Source organism: Colius striatus, chromosome 7, assembly GCF_028858725.1.
Source record: "Colius striatus isolate bColStr4 chromosome 7, bColStr4.1.hap1, whole genome shotgun sequence".
In the NCBI taxonomy this organism is placed as follows: domain Eukaryota; kingdom Metazoa; phylum Chordata; class Aves; order Coliiformes; family Coliidae; genus Colius; species Colius striatus.
This window is the reverse complement of record NC_084765.1, coordinates 2,369,205-2,388,829: the sequence shown is the minus strand read 5'-3', so window position 1 is coordinate 2,388,829 and position 19,625 is coordinate 2,369,205. Positions and strand designations below refer to the sequence as shown.

Here is a 19,625-nt window from a genome sequence, read left to right as displayed (position 1 = left end):
TTTATTTAATCCTGATAGCTATGCAGAACGATTTCAACAGAAGCTGTATTCTGATATAAGTAATAGTTGCATAGGTGCATTAGAGAATCCTGACTAAACAGAATTTGGGTAAAAAATGGATGTAAAATAAAAGCTAAAACCTGTTGCTACTGTAATTATAGAAAAAGCAAAGGTCAAGTATATTTGATCATAGGAATGCAAGACATTAAGAAGTACTTGCAAGGAGAAAACCCTATTAGTACAGGGAAGACATGTTACTATTAGAATACATATGCTTTGTCAAATTTGAAATGCTCCAGAATGCCAGAAGGTGAAAGCTGAGGCTTTTTGCCTATTAGCAAACACTGAGATATGCCAAATTGGTTAAAGCTCAAATAACTTGACTGAAGACTTTGATGGGCTGGAAAGAAAAACGTGTTATATGTGTAGTTTCTACAAGAACAACTAAGAAACACAAAATTAAGTCTCACTTCTAGAGTGTCAGCACATTACATACCAGAGCTGTAACAAATTCTGCCATGAGCTGAAGTATTTTGTCTTAAACCAATAATTGGGCTTGAATTCCTCAGGAGGCTGTATCACTTTTATGGTAACTATAATGGTAACTCCATCCTTGAGACACTTCTTGGAGTGCAATGTTTTAGCCTGGAGGGTTTGATTGACAGTTTTTTGAGGAAAAAAAAAAGAAGAAGAAATAATCACAGAATCTTAAGGGTTGGATGGAACCTCAATAGACCATCTAGTCCAACCCCCTGCCAGAGCAGGACAACCTAGAGTAGGTCACATAGAAACTCGTCCAGGTGGGTTTTGAATGTCCCCAGAGAAGGAGACTCCACAACCTGCCAGTGGTCCATCAGAGAAGGAAAAACTCTACACTTGCACATCCCAGATATATTTGAAATGTTGAGCTTCCTAACATGTAACTTAAATTTTATGCTGCTGTGCAATTTATTTTTAGCCTGTTTCAGTGTTTTAGAAGATTGTGTTGCTCCTTGCAGCTGATTAGTGTTATTCCTAAGTGGCTCTTAGCAAGCATGGGAATCGGAGTGAAACGGATGAAGTGAATGTCAGCTGAGGAGCCGAGAGAGTAAAATATTATGAATTGAAAATTACTTATTCAGAGATAAAGATGCAGACAGGCTTACATTTTTTACAAGCTCTAGATCTAGGATTCTATTTTCTTGCTTTTGAAAAATTTTTTAATGGTTTTGCTGTATGCTATTCTCATAAAATGGGATCAATTATGAGCTGATCATGGAATGCTTCATTGTAGCCTTTCATGAAACCAAACCGATATCATTCACAAAGGAAAAGCACTGTAATTTGAGAGAGAGAAGCTGATCAGTTAAATGAATTGGTAGACTAGTGCTTTCTATTCCTTGCTGTTGTAGGAAGAAAATTCTAGTGCATCTTAGTCAGAGGACCAAGACTGAAAGAATGAGGGTCTTTCATGGTAACCTTGGCCATGCTTGTGTGGGAAGCACAGGACTCCGTCCTACAGCCAGCTTGCAGACATAAACAGCTATCAAGCTACCTCGCTTCCAAATTAGTGTTATTATTGAGTGATGATTCATTCAAAGTCTTCTCTCAAACTGCTGTTTATCATTACTGAGAACACAAATGCTTTGCTAAGCAAAGCTAAAGTGCAAAAACTTGCTGAGGTTCATTCTTTAAATTTCCATTTCTTGAGACAAAAAGTGGAGCTGATTTACATCCTCAGCTACAGAGAGTTGTCAGAATAAGCTGAATACTACTGCACCAACTTCCTCTGTCAGCTGGGTTTTATGGACTGGCTTGCCAGCACCTCAGGTCTAGTTCTTTGCATTGACTTTTTTCTTGCAGTATAAATATTTGCCCCACTATTTGATGGAAGGGAATGCAGTTTATGCAAAAATACGCTATGTCACATACACTTGATCTTCCTAAGCAATAAAGCAGAACATTATGTTTGTGGATAAATATTGTACTGAGATTTGTTATCATCTATTCACATCTCTCTTAATTACAAATCTGTACACGGGGAATATATTTTGTGGCAGCAAATCACTTACCAAAAGATGAAACTATTCAGAATCAAGCAAGCCACGTGGTTTGTTGTGCAGATACACGGGCACTTTTTAGTCTCAAGGTGAAATCATGTAGAAGGAGCATTTATCAAAAGTTATTATCAAGAACCTCGAGGTGCTCGTCTAGTCAGATAGCATCTCTTGTTTGCAGGCTCTTCTGTCTCACTGAAACCCTCTTCTTTCCAGTGGTTTTCAAAGTTACTTAGGTTATAGAATTTTTCAGAGGGCTAATCTCTGTAATGTTTCCATCTATTTTTTCTAGACAATTGTCTTTCTAGTTAAATAACTACCCAGAACAGTCCCTACAAAACAGGAAAAAGTTGCTTCAAAAAGATTTCATTAATTTGGATCATTTATAAAAGATGAGTAATTAAGGGAAGAGACTGGCTGAATTTTTTTGTTTTCTGCTTTTTTCTTCCTGTGCTGATCTTTGCATGCACAATTATATGTGATTAGAGAGTGCTTTTACACTCAATTATGTTCTGGCTATCTATTATGTCTAAACAGCAAATTTGACGAAATGAAACTCCTGTTCTTCTTCTAGAAGGACCAGAGCTACAACTCACAAGTTCAAGTTTTGCATGAGCTCAAGAACTAATACCTGTGTGCAAACTAAGCTAAGCCTCATCAGAAACTTTAAACAGAACTTGTACTATTAATCTGTTTCATTTACATGTGCCTCTAGAGTGCTAAAATCAGGTGACCTTAACCAACAGAAAGGACAGACAGGTCTATTCCACAGCAAGTTTCCTTGGATGCACACACAAGATGTGCTCTGTTTGCATGTCAGGTTGAGATCCACATCAGTGACCACGTGCTCCATCCCATGACCTCTGGGCTTGATGATTTGGCAATGAGCACTTTCAGGCTCAGCACATTACACTCTGTTTCACGTTGGGATGGAACGGGGTGCACACACAGAGCCCAGATTTCTGTGGTGTGCTTTAGTTTTCATCTATCTCATGGAGTACACTCTGTAATGACACTGCTTTGCAATATAACTACCACAGCACTACCCTCAGATGCTTTACATGTAGAAAAAGAAGAACGCAAAAACTTAACTTTCTAGCAGCCATCTCTCTCATGAAAGGTTAAACAGGAATGATTTGAAATTAACTATAAGCCACATAAGAGCATAAGCTGGGAAAATTCATTTCTTTATAACTTCAGGCTGCCTACACTTGTCCATACACAGTGAAGGCTGCAACTTGTGCTCTGGTGTGTAACCATTAAACCTTCTTCACTGTTAGTGGTACCCTAGAACAACTTCCACTTATGGCAAGTACTCTTCTTCCAAACAGTACCCAGATACATTTCAGTGAACAAAAAGGTTGATGAGACTTCCACAAGGCAGCATAAAGAAAGCAACCTTGACGTGGCTGGCAACAGGAAGAAAACTTTCAGGTGCAGTATGTGCCAAGCCACTTGTCTGCAGAGGACAGAGAAGATACTAGCTACTAGCAGAGATGTTAGCTCCTCAGTTCACAGTAAGGCAACTTCCTTTTTTACAAGAAGGCAAATCATTTTTCTAGCAGTCTGACTAGATTGTCTGAAAATGTGTTGTGCTAATTATAAAAAGGGATTGAGGGAACAAGGAACAAATCTGGTTTTAGTGAATGCACATGGTGTTAAAAACAATGAATAAAGAAGATCCTGTAACTTCAGAAATAGCAACCTGTTAATTCTATTAACACAGCTTTGACTTGTTTGGTAACTTCTGAAATCTAGAGGGGATGCTTGATAAGGATTGCTGCAATTTCTGCTGATAACATCCATGTATGATTACATAGCTGAAAAGAAATGGGTAAGGGAACTGTACTATTACTGGATAATCTGTCGTTACATTTCCAAGTTACTGGAAACTCAGTATTTATCTTCAATGTTTAAGTAGAGACGGTTTGAAAGAGAAATCCCAGCTTCAATGCTAGGTAGTGTCTGCTCAGAGCACCAGTGACACTAGAGGTCAGCATGGGTGCATATACATTAGCATTTTAGTCTGAGCCAGGACTGTGCTTTTTAAGTGCTGCCTATTCCGCTGCAGCCCACAGGACTGAGCAGACTTCAGAGTCTGGATTCTTTCATGAACAAACGAGCTCCTGAAAAATGCTTATTTAAGCCACGTGCCTGGATTAGAGCACATCTGCAATAAACTCCCAACTCACAAGGCAACTACAACTAGTACTACAGTGTACCCTAAGGCCACGGGGTCAAAAAATGCATGAAGGATGCTACTGAGTGAAAAATCACCCCAAAGATGATATTACAGATGGGCATGGAACTCAAGGAAAGGTGCACTGAGGAGGCAAAGAGGCAAAAGTGCAAGAAGTGCTAAAAGACATGCTTAGTCTGCCTTCAATTGAGTACCATTTGTAGTACCATTTGAGTTCTGCAGGCATACAGGGCAGAAAGGAATAGTAAATGGTCAAGGTAAAATATAGATAAAGATCACAAATCTAATAGAAAGCATTTTTGTAATCAATCTCTCAAGTTGGAGTAATAAAATATGATGGAAGAAAAGCAAACATATATCCCTTAAGCAGGAGAAAGGAACCTGCAGCTTCCATTGGTGGGGCAGCTGATGTTATGGATGTAATTCATTTCCCATTGGAAGGTAGCAGGTAGGAATTCTTACTGTTTTAAGAAGGATAATGAATTTTAACAGGTAAAAAAGCTTTGCTTTTTTTTTTAATAGGTAGAAAAATTAAACAAAGCTACATCATATAGTGTATTCTCAGTGGACTCAAAGTACTGCTGCCAGAGGCCCAAGACAACCTGTGATTCTCTGCAGTACCAAGAGCACTTAGCTAATAAACCCTGTTAATATGTCTGTAACCTAAGGTAGTGCTTCCCATTTGCATAAATTTCAGTTAACTGGGATTTTAGATGACTCAAGCTTCTCGTGCACAGAGCTTTCTTCAAAAAACAAACAAATGTATTTTTTCCCACATCTCTAGGAATACAAAGAAATTAAGGATGGAATTGCTTAATTACTGAATAACATCCAAAGACTGTCAACACAGAAAGAATAAATATGTCATGTGTATCCATCTCATTTGAAGGAATATGTTCTCTCTAAGGATAATTCTGGAGAATGTTAAAAACGGGCTACTAAGGCTCCACATTATAAAACGAGATGGTGCAAAGGTTTTCTGTCTAAAACTGTTTTAAAAGCAGGCAAAAAGAACCTAGCAGACCACTGATAATGATCTTGAAATGCCAAGGAGACTGCTTAAGACTGAAAGGCAGCAGGTCCTGTGCCAGTGCTATTAAAGGGCAAATGAGACAACCTGGATAATTAAAAGCCTACAACCCTGCCATCAATCCTGGCAAAATAATGGAATAACTCCTGTAAGTGGCAAGTAATGAAGGATTAAAGAGGGGATATAGAATTTATGTCACTCATGTTTCTTTAATTGGTAAACAGAACTTGTCAAGCTGTCATGATACCTCTGAAGAGATCATGGGAATCAGGTGCTGTCCTGTACAGCCCACTGCCAGACAACAGTATCACAGTGAAGTTCCCTGAAAACTGAACTTGTTTTAGAGGTGACATTATACATCAGCATGATGTGAAACACCTGCCCACCACTTTTACTGGGCATGTAGTGTTTAATTGTGGCTTGTTTCTTCCAAGAACTGTTCCTCTTTCTTTCATTCATGACATGCAAATGACAAGCTACCATTAAACACAATTATCCCAACTCCAAGGCAAAGGGAAGCTGTTTGAAGAAACGTTTCTCAATCTCATTTACAGGAAAGAACTGCTACTGTGGAGCTGATCTGAAAAAGGCTGAGTTTGAGATTCATTTCCTACACATTTAGATGATCTACTTTCTAAATCATTATCATAAGGAGTTCTGCTGCTTCACAAAGTCTGTGATGCAAATTCTTGCAACTCGCACAAGTTTGTGATGTTGCTCAGCTGATGTTCTTTCAGCCATCCCAGTAGACCTAATTTAATTTCTAATCATTTCCCCATGCTTAACACATTTTTCTAAATTACTTTTGCATTTGGACTCAGAGGGAGTACTGGCTGATTTCTGCTTATAAAGCTTTCCTCTTTCATTTCCATTGTTTCCTATGCAAAAGGAATGATGCCAACTGCATAGAGCAATTCAGCCATCAGCTGCTTTCGCTCCATACCATATTTCAACACTAATATGGCACATAATGTGGATTTCATATGCCTCATGCAGCTCCAGCTTCTATTGCATGACACAGAGAAGCACTGCAGCTCATTTCTGCCTTCTGGGTGCAGGATATTTTTCAAGAAAGCCCAGAAAAATATGTGAGTTCACAAGTTCAAAGGTAGAGAAAAGGTGCTCATTTTGTACTTAATTATATTTTAATTCTTTTAGAGTAGTGGAGTGGTATGTTTAAAGCCTTTAGCTATGTTAACATTATTATTCACACTATAATATAAGCCAATAGGAAAAATATCAGAGAGACAAGAGTATGCAATAGGTATCAACAACAGTTAAGGGCTCTGGTGTTTTGCCAAACATGTGGCATAAGTTTTCATAGTTTCATGTCAGAAAATTTGTAAGATGTTTGTGTTTATATTCTTTTACCACTTCCAGTTTTGGTAAACCTTCTGATACTCTTGTGACAATTTTTTTTCTTATTTTTCATTTTCCTTTGAATAATCAAAGACATTCTTGCTAGAAAACAATCTTGTCATATACTGAAGTAATCATGTCACGTGCTGAATTTACTTCCCATAGTATTTCTTGAAAATATCTTTAAGGATCTGTGACAAACAGGTTTGGTTACTTTCTCTTCAAAAAGCACTGAAGAAGATGCAAAACTCCTTCATATTTTAGAACTTCATTTAATGCCTCTCCCCTGAACTTTCTTCCAATTTGGAGAAAAAAATACCCAGCTCAAATTTACTGCAGAGCTGTCGTGACAGGCTCAAGAAAGCTGTTTGTGTGACTCACACAGACTACGTCTTAACTCTTTCAACCAAGTGGCCACAAGATTTTGTTGAAGGATCATCAGAACCGTTCACACAGGGCTCTTCATCAACTCATGTTGCACACTGACTGAATTTATTCACTTTCCATAACGTTTCCACGTTCATGCTAGAATTACAACTTGTTATCCACTTTTTACACGTAGTATTTGAGAAGTGGACAGCTCCTAGATTTGCTGTTTCCAACCTCAACCATCCTCATGTTTAATACTTCTCCATCTTTAAATTTTGATTTGTTCTTGAGTCCTTTGAAGAGCTACACAACTATTCTCTCTCTGTTCTCAGAGACTAAATGCATTCTCTCCAAATATTAGATCTGGTTTTGCTGCCTCTTTTTCTCTCTCTCAAAAGAGAAATTGAAAAGGAAGCATAACCTTTTCAGATAGTGTTTAGTTATCTGGAGCAGTGTCTCTGGTGCCCCATTCCCTCATCCTTTTAAAGTTTTCATATTAGAAAAGCTGACTTTTTGCCTCCTCTTCTGTTTATACCTTAAACTCAATTTCATCTTACTACAGCTTCCATTATAACCAATGAAATGAAAATAAATACTATTATAAATATTTCCAAATCCTTCCTATTCTGGATCTATTAGCTTGTCCAGTGCATTCTATTTCATTCTATTACATTTATGCAGTTTGTATGCATATTAAAGTATATTGGTACAGTTTATATGACATAAGTAAATGAATAATGTTTGTGACTGAATGATACGAAGCATAAATGTCAGTGCATTGTCTGTGCAATGCCAAAAGTTCATAATCGATACATCAGAGGTCCAAAACATACCAATAGTTAGTTTAAAACCTCATACAGTGCTTGAGAACATTAATGATATTCTTAGAGCTCATTTATAATGAGCTTTTAATTAGAGAGGACGTCCTCATATCTTAATTCTTAAAAGCAGAGAAATTATGAGATGGTAGGTAGTTCTTAAAATAACATGTTTCAGTGTACATTCATCTTCGTTTATCATACCTGAACTGTAAAGACATCTTACTCAAAGTCACTTGAGTTTTATTTACTTACAGCAATACAAATGTATGATAAAGAAAGATTCTGTTTCCTTTGACATCAGTAAGTATATGGGACAACTAACAACACTAATTGATACCTCCTCTAAAACTCAGTAAAAGGTCAACAGAGGGAATCCTATTGCTATGAACAAAGGCTTAATACACTGTAAGACTGCCTCAGATTGGGAAATGATTTTCTTCCATTATTTAATTGTCTAATTAGCCATTCTCCCATACCATAGGAAATGAAAATGCAGCATAATGCTTTACAAATCCTCTGCATATAGTTCTGTTTAAAAGCTTTTGCAGTACTTCACAGCATAATCCCTCAAAAGAAAGACCATTTGCTTGGACAGCACCCAGAAAAAAATCTGATCAATAAACCCATCTGTATTTTTTTAATTCAGCACCTCAGCCTTATTTAATTCTCCAGTTTCTACTGCTGCACAACCACATCGTTGTGTAACACATTACCGTGTAGGATGCCTTATCTGCTTGGACAGACACACGGCATTTGTCATTGTTAGGACTCAAGAGGAACTTGATTTGATTACCTGGCTTGCTTTCATTTGGTTTACACTGAACTTCTTCAACACATTCTGCAGGAAACCATCCGATATGTCCCCGGGTGCTGCCTTCCCAGAATCCACCTTCTCCAACGCTTAAAACTAAATAGAGACAGACATAGGAAGCGTTAAGACTTTTCTCTCTTCTCATGTAAATACCAAGATTAGTTACATAACACATTCAGTAATAACTGAACACCATGTTGATAAAAGCAAACGTCGTACAATAACTCAAATGCTGGTACCCCAAAAATGGGCTCAGAGTAACCTTTAAGACTGATCCTCACTGATCGGTCTTCAGAAGCTCTTCCCCAATTTGTTTTTGTCACAAGTTTTAATAATTACACATATTTTTGTATCTCATATATTTTCCACTTCCTAAAGAAACATGATCTTTTATCTGGTGGGTAGCTCCAGAGATTTGCAATGTAGGTCGAGTAATATGATTTAATGGTTTGAGTACAAAGTAAACAGTGGAACATCCCACAGGTGTGATACACAATGTAGATGTCTTTTGAAACATTTCAATGATTTTTCTCAGTAGAAGATAATGACAGGAGAAAGGATAATGATCCACTAATAGAAGAAAAAGCTTTATCCTTTATTTCTAATTATCTTCATGTTAATCTTCAGACTCAACAAGGACTGTGACAGAAGACTGCAGAACAACAATGGATGTTTTTACTGGGAAGCAACTGGAGATGACTTACAGTAATGAAAGGGTCCTAAATGTTTGCCAAGTATTATGTTTAAATTAATTTCATAGAAGTGTAGAAGTACACAAATCACCGGGTGTTTAGTATGTATTAAATGAACATCTATGTACTATTAAAAAGACACTATAAATTCATATTGGAATAAAGGTGGTATTATTAACAAAGTCACAGTTAGCTCTTCTAAATAGGTCAATTAGGAATGTAGCTCAGTCATGCAACACAGGTCTTCAGAGTATGTCTGTGCAAAACACAGTGTTCAGTGAAGAGGTCCCCGAGCTACCAAAAATAAGCCTATGGAAGTTGAAGCAGCACAGCTCCATTAGCTATGCACTAGCTAAGCCAGCCAAGATAACCGGCCCTGCTGAAAATCAAGGCTAATTAGCCCAAGCACATCCCTTTGCTAACATATGCATATGGTTCTCAAGACCTGGGATATTATCTCTGCAGGATATTTCAGCATGGTAGGGATATTAACTTGCTTAGAGCTACTTTGATGATCTTCAACACAAGCACTCTTTGTGCTGTTAAAAGATACCTTACCAGGCTTTAAAATCGTAGTCCCTGACCCTGAATGCAATTGAACTCTGTGTCAGTGGAACTGCTGTGACTCAATGGCATTGAATTTCAACTTGCTTTGAAGTACTATGGAGCAAGATGAAATCAATGATAAGCCAAAGAAAAAGTAAAATGCTTTGTAATACTAAAGAGGAGGTAAGAAGTCTGGTTTGACACACCAGGATCTGTAAAACTACATTTGAAATGAAATGTTTATCTGGTTCTTCATTAATGCAATTCTAGGCTGTTTGTAGTTATTACTCACAGAGCATGGATATCTCTTAAAAGAAAAATGGTTTTTAAATGTGTCAATTTGAAGTCATTTATGCACTAAATCAAGAGATATAGATTTAATTAACTGCATATTAATACATCACTGTCAATAAATACATATTAAGCCCCAGGATCAGATCCATTAAGGCAAAATTCTACACTTGGCTGGGTCCCAAATGCACAATTTTATCAAGTACATCTCTGACATATACAAGGAATTATACTCAGGTAGCTATGGGATAATGGGGAAGGGCACTGACCTTGGAAGACATCAATAACTCTTCAGTGACATTGAATCTGAACAAAAACATTTTAGCTTGCCTTTTGTTATGTTAAGCATGCCTTGAGCATGCTTGTGGTTGTCTTGTAGTTGCCTCACACATACTGATATTATTAACATGTGCAGAAAAAAATGTCATCTCCACATTTAAATGAAAGCAAAAATGAAGAAACCAGATCTGTGCTTTAATTGTAGTAACGAAACAAATAATACAGAAGTATTTTTTTCATAACCAAGGTTAAATATGTTGAAAAATTCCAATCCTTCTTGAAAATGTTTAAAACCTGTGCATGTTAACACACAAAGCCAATCTGATAATTCAATGCCATATAAACTAAAAGCCTATCCATTCATCCAATATAAACCAGATATTCATCAATGTATTTTTAATAGTGTAACCTCTGCTCATATGAAAATAGAGTGCATTTCTTATATATGACATAAGGAAGTGGAACAACTTGGTAAGATCTAGATATAGATATTATAATTATTGTAGGATCCTACTGTACATTGATTTAATGTTAAATCATAAGAGTGAGTGTGGGATTCAAAACTGAATGAAATTTCAAAATGTGAGACAGTGCAAGTAATTAGGGGGTTTTTTTAGGAGAGTTTTCATCACTGAATCTCAGTCCTGATTTCACTCCACAATCTGTCAAGATAGGGAGAACAAAAACTGATTGAGATTGAGAAAGATTTCCCTAATTTGATATTTCATTAATCTGTCAGATCTGCTGTTTTGATGCTCCAAATGACACAGATATTTCCATCTCCACAAAGCATTTGCACTGGAAGAAGGAAACTGGGTATTTCACACCCATACAGTATTCTCATGTGTTTATGGTAGTAGCAGCTGATAAGACACTCAAATTAAGATAGGAAAAGAGATTTGCTTAGTAAGACTATCTGTGAGCGTAAGGCAAAATGTGATTACCACAGAGCAAAACCAGTCCTACTTTAGATCATTATTATATGAATTATTAAATATTAGCAATTACTGACAGCAAGAGCAAAGCAAAAATACATGGAGACCTGCCTGAAGACATAATATTTATGGAAAGGAGGGAAAAGAAGAAATAAGGTGTTGCCAGGACACAGTCAGTCTTCACAATTCTGGGTCAAGCTTGTCTAGAGATTACATTTACATCTTTGGACCTACTATCAAGGGAAAACATCATTATGGTTGCCACAAAAGGAAGGGAAAACCTGATGAAATTGCAACACAGATGACACAAGAGGCAAATGAAGAGTCAGAGGTAAAGCTGATGTGCAGAGACAAATTGTTGAGGTGGAGGAGAAGAACACATGGCCCAATAGTCAAAAGGCAGAAGCTGAGATCTAGATGGTTCTACACTACCAAAAAAAACCTGAAATAATCTTTTTATTATATCTCAGGTGGTGCCATAAATAAGAAATTCTGCAGCAGGAGCCAAAGCCATAATAATCTACATATCTATGAAAATTTTCAACACTTCATGTATTCCTATATGAGTAACTGGGAACTTAAAGGATAAATCAGAAAATATCATTTATCTTTTGTACCCATGAATGCTTTTTCTGAATGAGGCCTTAATTTCTATCTTTTCTTTCTCACAATAGTCCCTGAGACATTGTAATAGATAATTTGGTACCAGCAAGAGATTTTCTAATCAACAGTTTCCCTTCTGAAGGACATAACAATGGTAAATCAAAGGATAACTTTCCCAAAATTAATAATTAAGCTTTATCATTTCAAGTATTTTTTTCCTTTTGCTATTAGTAAAAACAAAAGATGTGGTTGCTATGGCAGGAGTAGGCCAGAGTCTCTTTACACACAACATGAATTACAAAGAGAATCTGATGTTACAAGATTAAAACTAAGAACTTCGTAACATCATGAATCCTGCTGTCTTCTCACAACAAAAGTATAGCTTAAAACAACAATTATGTGGACAAACTTCAAATTAGAATTGAGTTGTAATGACAACATATTTCCTAAGTATATGTATCAGTGTAAACAAAAATGCAATGGCTGATCTATTTTGCATACAACCAGGTAAATGGAAAACATTGAAGAGACAAGTTCTGTGCAGAGAGACAATTCTCTCCATCTGAAGCGCAACTTGACTCAGACTTTACACCCAAAGCAAATGAAGGTCAGCACAAGTTCTAACTTAATCCTGCTTTCTCTTATATATCTCTTAAAACCCGGTTTTAGTTTAAATTTTGCTCTATTTCTTCATCTACCCTTCCTTGCTCCTGGTAGACACCGCTCCCTCCCTGTGACTAACGCTGAACAGGATCTGTCTGTTCTGCCTTATGGGCAGATCCTTTCTGGCTTTCAAATACTTAATCAAGAGAGACTGACTTAACTTGAGATCAGTGCAATAGGACTGAGGAAAGGAAGCAATTGTCTATCACCCTGATGACAATCACATTAAGGTCTCCAGCATGCAAACTGTGCCCCAGCTGCCACGTAGAAAATGTTCTCGTGGAGTCCACGTACAATCTGGAAGGAAAAACTTGTTTGAGTGCAGTTAATGATTTGATATAATTGACCTGAGCAGTCAGATCTCACTGCAGTCCCACAGACATTTCTTTCCACAGAGAAACCAACTGAGTTTAAACCACAACAATCCTTTTTGGCAACCAACGTGGAGCTTGAGGCTTGGGCATTGGAGATGAAATCAAGATAAGGATATTAATTGGGCTATGGGACCTCACAGAGAAAGCAAATTAGGGAAATACCATGGACAGAAAATATACCTCACTTTTTAAACTCGGATTTAACTTCCTGTTTTGCCTCCAGACTAAAAGTGGCATCTGACTGTGGCTTCAAGGAGTTTACCTTACTGTAATCCAAGTGATTCTGCTGTTTTAGCTGAAAACCTACTTTATCTACCTGTAATTAAGTATTTGTCTGACTTCCAACAGTCTAACGGCCATACACTGAGCTTACTGCACATCTACTGGTTGTGTCCTATCAGTTTCTATTGCCACTCACAATGCAAGCAGATGGTAAGACTAAGGAGCTTTAGCTTCAGGTTTTGGGTGCTTGTCACTTGCCCAAAGCATCATGGCCACAATCAATATCAGTATAGACTTAAAACAGCTTTTCAGCTTTCATCATCTCTACTTTCTTGAGGAAGAAATCGTGCAAACAAGCTCTGTTCAGGAAAAGGACCTTGGGATGAGAGATGATAGCGACTGTTAACAGAGAAACCACTTACTCTCTATCTACAAATACAATAATCTGTGCATCAGCCTTTAAATGTGAGGAAACATGGCTCAACTGAAATGGAACTGAATGAGCACTGTTGTTCAAGACTTAGTCTTATATATTGTTTTTGTTTCCTTTCTCATCTTTACCACCAACTTTCTATGAAGATCACCTTTCTGCTGTTATTTGGGTGTCTCTTAAATACTTTTGGGAAAGTGAAGGAGAGAGAAAAACAATATAAGAAACAGATCTCTGCACTGATTTGTATTGTGGACAGAAATTCAAATGAATCATTGGAAAAATCCATCCATTTGTAATGTTGGTCACCATCTCTGTTGAGGAAAGTGGAGACAGAGTCAAGTTTGCTGTTGTCCACAAGGGTGCCCAAGCTATGGCTCAAGGGAATGCAGAGTTGAGAGTGTTCATCTGAGAAGAGTTCCCAAACCTAGATCTGGAGCCTGTACTATTGTGTTAGACTATGCTAGTGTGCTCATACACTGTTCACAGCTCCTCTCAGTCTTGTGGTTCTCCCTGTCTCCTGGGTATTTCAAGTCAGTTGTTGACTGCTGAAGGAAGGCTGCCTTTGAGTAGCCAAGAGTGAAGACAACAGGCATTTGTGGATGCTCTTATGTCTTAATCACTTCCTTTCAGCCTTGACAGCAAAGTGAGCTTTGCTGGGGCAGGAGTAAGGCCATGTCTTTGCTACCTCACTTTGATATGCTAGTTGGAAGTACAACTCTCTCCTGCTCTTTGGATGCAAGGTTAGGTTATTACCTATGATGAATCATATTTTTTTTATGTTAGGTATTTAAATCAAATCAATCAAGTCAGGAGAACACAAGGAAGCAAATCAGACCAAGGAATCTGCTTAAGATTAATATTCCATTTCACATTAACTTCATCCTTCTGACAAAAGAGAAGTAAAACAATGCTTTTGCTAACCCCTTGGGTTAAATTTTGCTGCCGTTACTTAACTCACACAAGGTACAAAATGCTCAAAACAGTGTTTCTGAGTCTCTTTCCTTTTCAGTCTTTTATTTACTAATCTAACAAGTGCAAAAGCCCAGGAGATCAACTTTCCTTTTGCCCACAAGCGCTGTCTGTTGGCAATATCTTCAGGCACAGCAGGGGTTTGATAATCTTTCTTTTTCAAAATGACTTGGAAGTAGATTGCACAAGAAGTGAAAACGTTAAGTGATACATTTGGATTGACCTACTGGCTGGGATCACGCTGAAACCAAAGCAGTGTTGCAAGGGTCAATATTTCTAATGCTGAGAACTGCTGACTTTCTGCCCAGAACAGATGCTTGAGTCATTACTATCGTTTCTCTGACCCCAGAGAATGTAGCTGAGAACAGACTTTGGTTATGGTAAAGTCTTCCCAGACGTGCAGACTGTGCCTGCACAGGAGGCATCTCCTTAGGTTCATGAAAAAAATCTGTTGGATCATATTTGAGGTATTGAAATAACTCTCCATTTTTCTAGATATTAAGCACTAGAACAGTTGTTTAATCACAGCAAGAGCTAAGGAAACTAGTTCTGTATTCTGTTTGCCTTCCAGGTAAAGGAGAGAAGATAGTAACACCAGGGCAAGCAACAGAAATGTGAGAGGATGGTAAAAATTTCCAGTTGGAAGCCACCCATGGATAAACTATAATATGATCTAGGATCTGAAAATTGGAAAGACATCACATGGTAAATGGAAACACTGTAATAAAAACACATAGAAAAAGAGAACCATCAGTGGGTCGAGACTTCACAAGTTCTCAAAGTATTTGAACCAGGCAACCATGTGGGTTTTATCTTTCTAGGCTAGTGAGAGATAATTCACATGCATTTCAGGGATGTGTTAATGTAACACAGATGCTGAAAACAATATTGATTGTTTTATTTCAAAGTGACCAGAGATTGTCTGCACTGTGTTGATTGGTACCCAGAACCTATATCTGTTACCTTTCCAACAAGGTATGCCAGTGCAGACTGGAATCACAGATAACCTTCTCCAGGATGCACAGATATTCCTGTATCATTTCATCTTCATGACATGGAAACCCGCTAACTCTTCACTCACAAAGAACTTTAAAGCACTGCTTTCTCTTCATGCATCTGAGATTTGTTAGAAAAGAAGCCACCTGATTTCCAGTGTAAGAATTAAATTTAGCAACACAAAGACTGACTAAAATACATTTTACAGATATTTTCTATGTATGTCTATGTCTGGACTGTGGCAGATTTATTGACTTTTAGATATAAAGTGATGAAAGAAAAAGAAAATGAGAAGTGTTCCAGTGAAGCATGAAGCTAGCTTTAGGTGAAAACATAACATTAGGTATGTTCCTGTACAAATAAAGATATCAGATTTATTTTTACAACAGCCATGGCCCCTCTTTCATGAGTGGCAGACACACAAATGATGTCAATATGTATGACTAACAACTAAAAATAAAGTGGATATTTTTGTACAGGCTATGTAATATCCTATTAATACGAGCCCATTTTGTTTGGTTTACACTTTCTTTGGACATTGTCCATTCACGGCTTTCTCTGAGCAGCTTCCTTATATCATATACTATGAACTATGCACTTCTAGCAGTTTCAGAGAAAAACAAAATCCACTTCATCCAATGAAAGCACTTTTAATTCAGACTTTAGGAACTCATCCCTCTCCGTGACCCTTCTAATTCTACCAAGTTTAAAAAAGGAAATCCATAAAAACATTTCCCAACTAATCCCTTTCTCTAATATGTTGTTCTGGGATTTTAGCCCTGTAATAAATGCTGTGCTACATCTTTACTGTGATTAGTCTCATGGGATGTACATGTGATGAACAATTTCCCAGGGTCAGACTCAGCACAGGGCAAAATCCTACAGCAAATGCCAATCCACGTTTGAATTCTCCCAAAATCAACCAAGAAGCCTGTAGTTTAGCATCAGTTCTTTCACAGGACAGTGCAGCTACCAAGCTGGAAGAGGAAAGAGGCTAAGAGAAAGCTTTTCTATTTCTTAAATGTGAGGCTAAGGTGTTTTCAAAGTGAGGAAAAATGGATTTCCATCAAGTTTAATGTTGTTTCATTTCCTCCAAGCACTGCACATAGTCACTAAACCCCTAACTCACACGTGTACCCCTAGAAAATTAAGACTTCAGTGCTGACTGGATTTATGGTCTTGCTAAGTAAGTCAAAGATAGAAAATAGTCTGGTATCAAGTGGATTTTCTGCTCAGAAAGAGAACAAGAGCAGGACCTCCTTAGAGCCACTGGTTCTGGCACTCACACAGCACTCAAGTACTGAGGATTATGAGAGTTCTGGTGCCTGTGCTTCTGGGTGATGGACAGGTAGCCTATCAATCTCTCACATTGGAGTCATTTCTTAATTCTCTACAAATAATTACATTTTGACTGGAACAAGGACATGAATCCAATTGAACCTGGATTTTTGTCTCGTGCTAAGTTTGAATGGGTTCCTCAAAACTGTTACGCAACTGAGACCTTTTTAAAGCATCACTGTCTTTTTACTCAGACTCTTTGTTCTCTACACGACCTTGTTGTGTTCATTCTGACATATTTTTTGGTGACAACTGCGGAACCATTGACATGGTAACATGAAATAAGATTTGCTCTTGTTCTGGAAGTTCTTCCTTTGATTAGCAATGGGAATCTGTCACACGGTGTTCCAGCCTTGACGTACAAACAGCCTTAAATTACACTTCACAAGATTTCATCCTAACACTGAAAATCTCTGTGTAGGCTTTATCTTTTCCCAAACTTTTGCTAAAACCAGACAGATGTGTAGAGAAATCTCATTAGACTTATTGCATCAAAGTTCTTTAAAGTGCTCTACAAGAAGTGTGCCTGCAAATGCTAGAACTCTGCCAGATTTTAATTCAGTGTGCAAATCATATACTTGAAGCTGAAAAATTAATCCCTGCAGGGATGATTTGATGTTTAGATGGCCATGTCTCCCTATTTCTAACAGTAACCATTAATTTCGAGTCAGTTACAGTAAAAATACGTTTTCCCTGTAAAGATTCAAAACTCACAGATCAGGTACAATCTCAATTTCTGTTTCAGCATTTTCACACCCATTGGTTAGTGTTCCCCACAAAAATAAGTGGTCTCAAGTTTAGATCATACTATTGTGAGAAGGTTCGAAAAGTGGGTTAATTTCTTCTTGTAATTTCACAGTTATGTCATAATAACTTAGAATCAAGGGCTCCTGGACTGTTCTTTAAAAGAACGTTAACCTCTTCACTGATATTTAAATCACTTGTTCTTGGGATATTTTTGCATGCAATAGTCTCAAATTCTAATGTGAACAAGTAGACCAATAACAAATGCCTCCACAAGCATCCCAAGTAACCTGCTGCATCCTTTCCTCTTTTGCCAGGGAACTTTTCTGCTTTGTTTCTCTCCAGAACTGCTTAGAATCACTATTGTTTTATTCTGAGGACAAGAATCCCTGTTGATCTTACATCCTCGAAACATAAGCAAAAATACTGCTACATCTTTAAATCCCACAAGGCAATTGAACACAGCTGTGTACAACACTCTGTGAAAGAAGAGACGATGGTGCTCAACCATATTCATCCTTTACGTCTTGGCACCTCCTAGATCTCTGTAAACACACTCAGTGAAGACGGTTATTTATCACTACTCGTTACCCCCAAAATTACATCCCTTGGAATAACCAGCAATTCTTCCTGATGTTGTTACATTTCCTGACTTTAGGAATAATCAAAGAGTTCTGGGCTGTTCTTCAATCTCACCTTTAAAAACCTTTTTCTTTTCCACTATATGCAACTTTTTTTTCCTTTTCTTACAACTGGCCAACAAGCCTGTTTCTCAACTGATTTGCTCCTCCATCCTTCTGGTGAGAACTCTATACCGAAGACCCTAGGCCTTCCTATGTTAACCCAACAGTCAGTATCCTTTTGTAAAGGTATAAAGAGATCACTTTTCCTGTACTTTTTTTGCATGATGGTTACTCATAACATTGCTTTACCTCACTCTAGATTATGCCCATTTTTTTGGAGCTTGAAGGCTTTTAGGAAGTGCTATGATGTATTACCTCTCCTGCATTTACTCTCATTTACTGGATGCTTGCAAAGCTGGTTCCCAAATCATGCAAAGCTCCATCAATTTGGTTTGAATTTGAAGATAGATGACCTCTGGTTTTTATCATTTTAATTCTGATATTTGGAATCTCCAAGAAATTCTGTCACCTCAGGGTTTTGCTTAGCTTCTATTAATTTTACTCTAGCCAAGGTAACCTCCATTAATTGGGAACTTTCATCATGTTTTATGAAGTGTTCATACGGGCTCTTCCACAATTTCTTGTGCTCTATCTTCTTTAGATCATAATCACTGCTTCCTATCTGTTGAGGGCACAATCTCTCAGAACTGCAAAATCATTTTTTTTCAGCCCTACAGATATCATCAGCTCTCCTAAATTAAACCTTCGTCCTTCGTCCTTGCATTTCAAATGAATCTTGCATACGTTTTAAGTGCAGCATTCTTCAGATTTCTGTCCTACACCTTCTGCAAGACTGAGTTAACAGAAATTATTAAACCCCCAAATGCCTCAGAATGAGACACATCCTGAATTCAAAATACAAAAAAATACCTTCTAATGGCTCCCTAGTATTGTTTTTTCAACTACTGTTTGCAGGCTCAAGCGAGGAGATAGTTGAAGCTTTCCTTTGTTTGATTAGCAGTTTCAGCTGCAAGGAAATTTTCAGCTGCTTAACACTTTTATTAAGGACACTAAATTTGTTCCCTTTTACTTAATTTCCGTAACTGGGAATTGGTTTGTACAGACAGAGCAGAAAGTAATTTTATGACATTCTTTTTACCTGGATGTTCAAAACCACAGCTGAAACTGCAGTACAATGGACCCTTAAGAAGGCCAATCCTGTAACCCACATTGCCCACTTTCTCAGCCATACCTGCAAATACTTATTGCCTTCAAAACAATAACACAAAGT

The 19,625-nt window shown here is 37.5% G+C and overlaps 1 protein-coding gene across 2 annotated transcripts in view; it reads right to left on the bottom strand.

Moving 5' to 3' along the window:
- SHANK2 (SH3 and multiple ankyrin repeat domains 2) overlaps positions 1 to 19,625 on the bottom strand; it is a 332,306-nt gene that overhangs the window by 184,988 nt on the left and 127,693 nt on the right. For both annotated transcript variants that reach the window (XM_061999345.1, XM_061999344.1), the window contains exon 15: positions 8,609 to 8,722. In XM_061999345.1, coding sequence (XP_061855329.1) covers positions 8,609 to 8,722 — 114 coding nt within the window. The remainder of the gene's footprint in view (positions 1 to 8,608; positions 8,723 to 19,625) is intronic.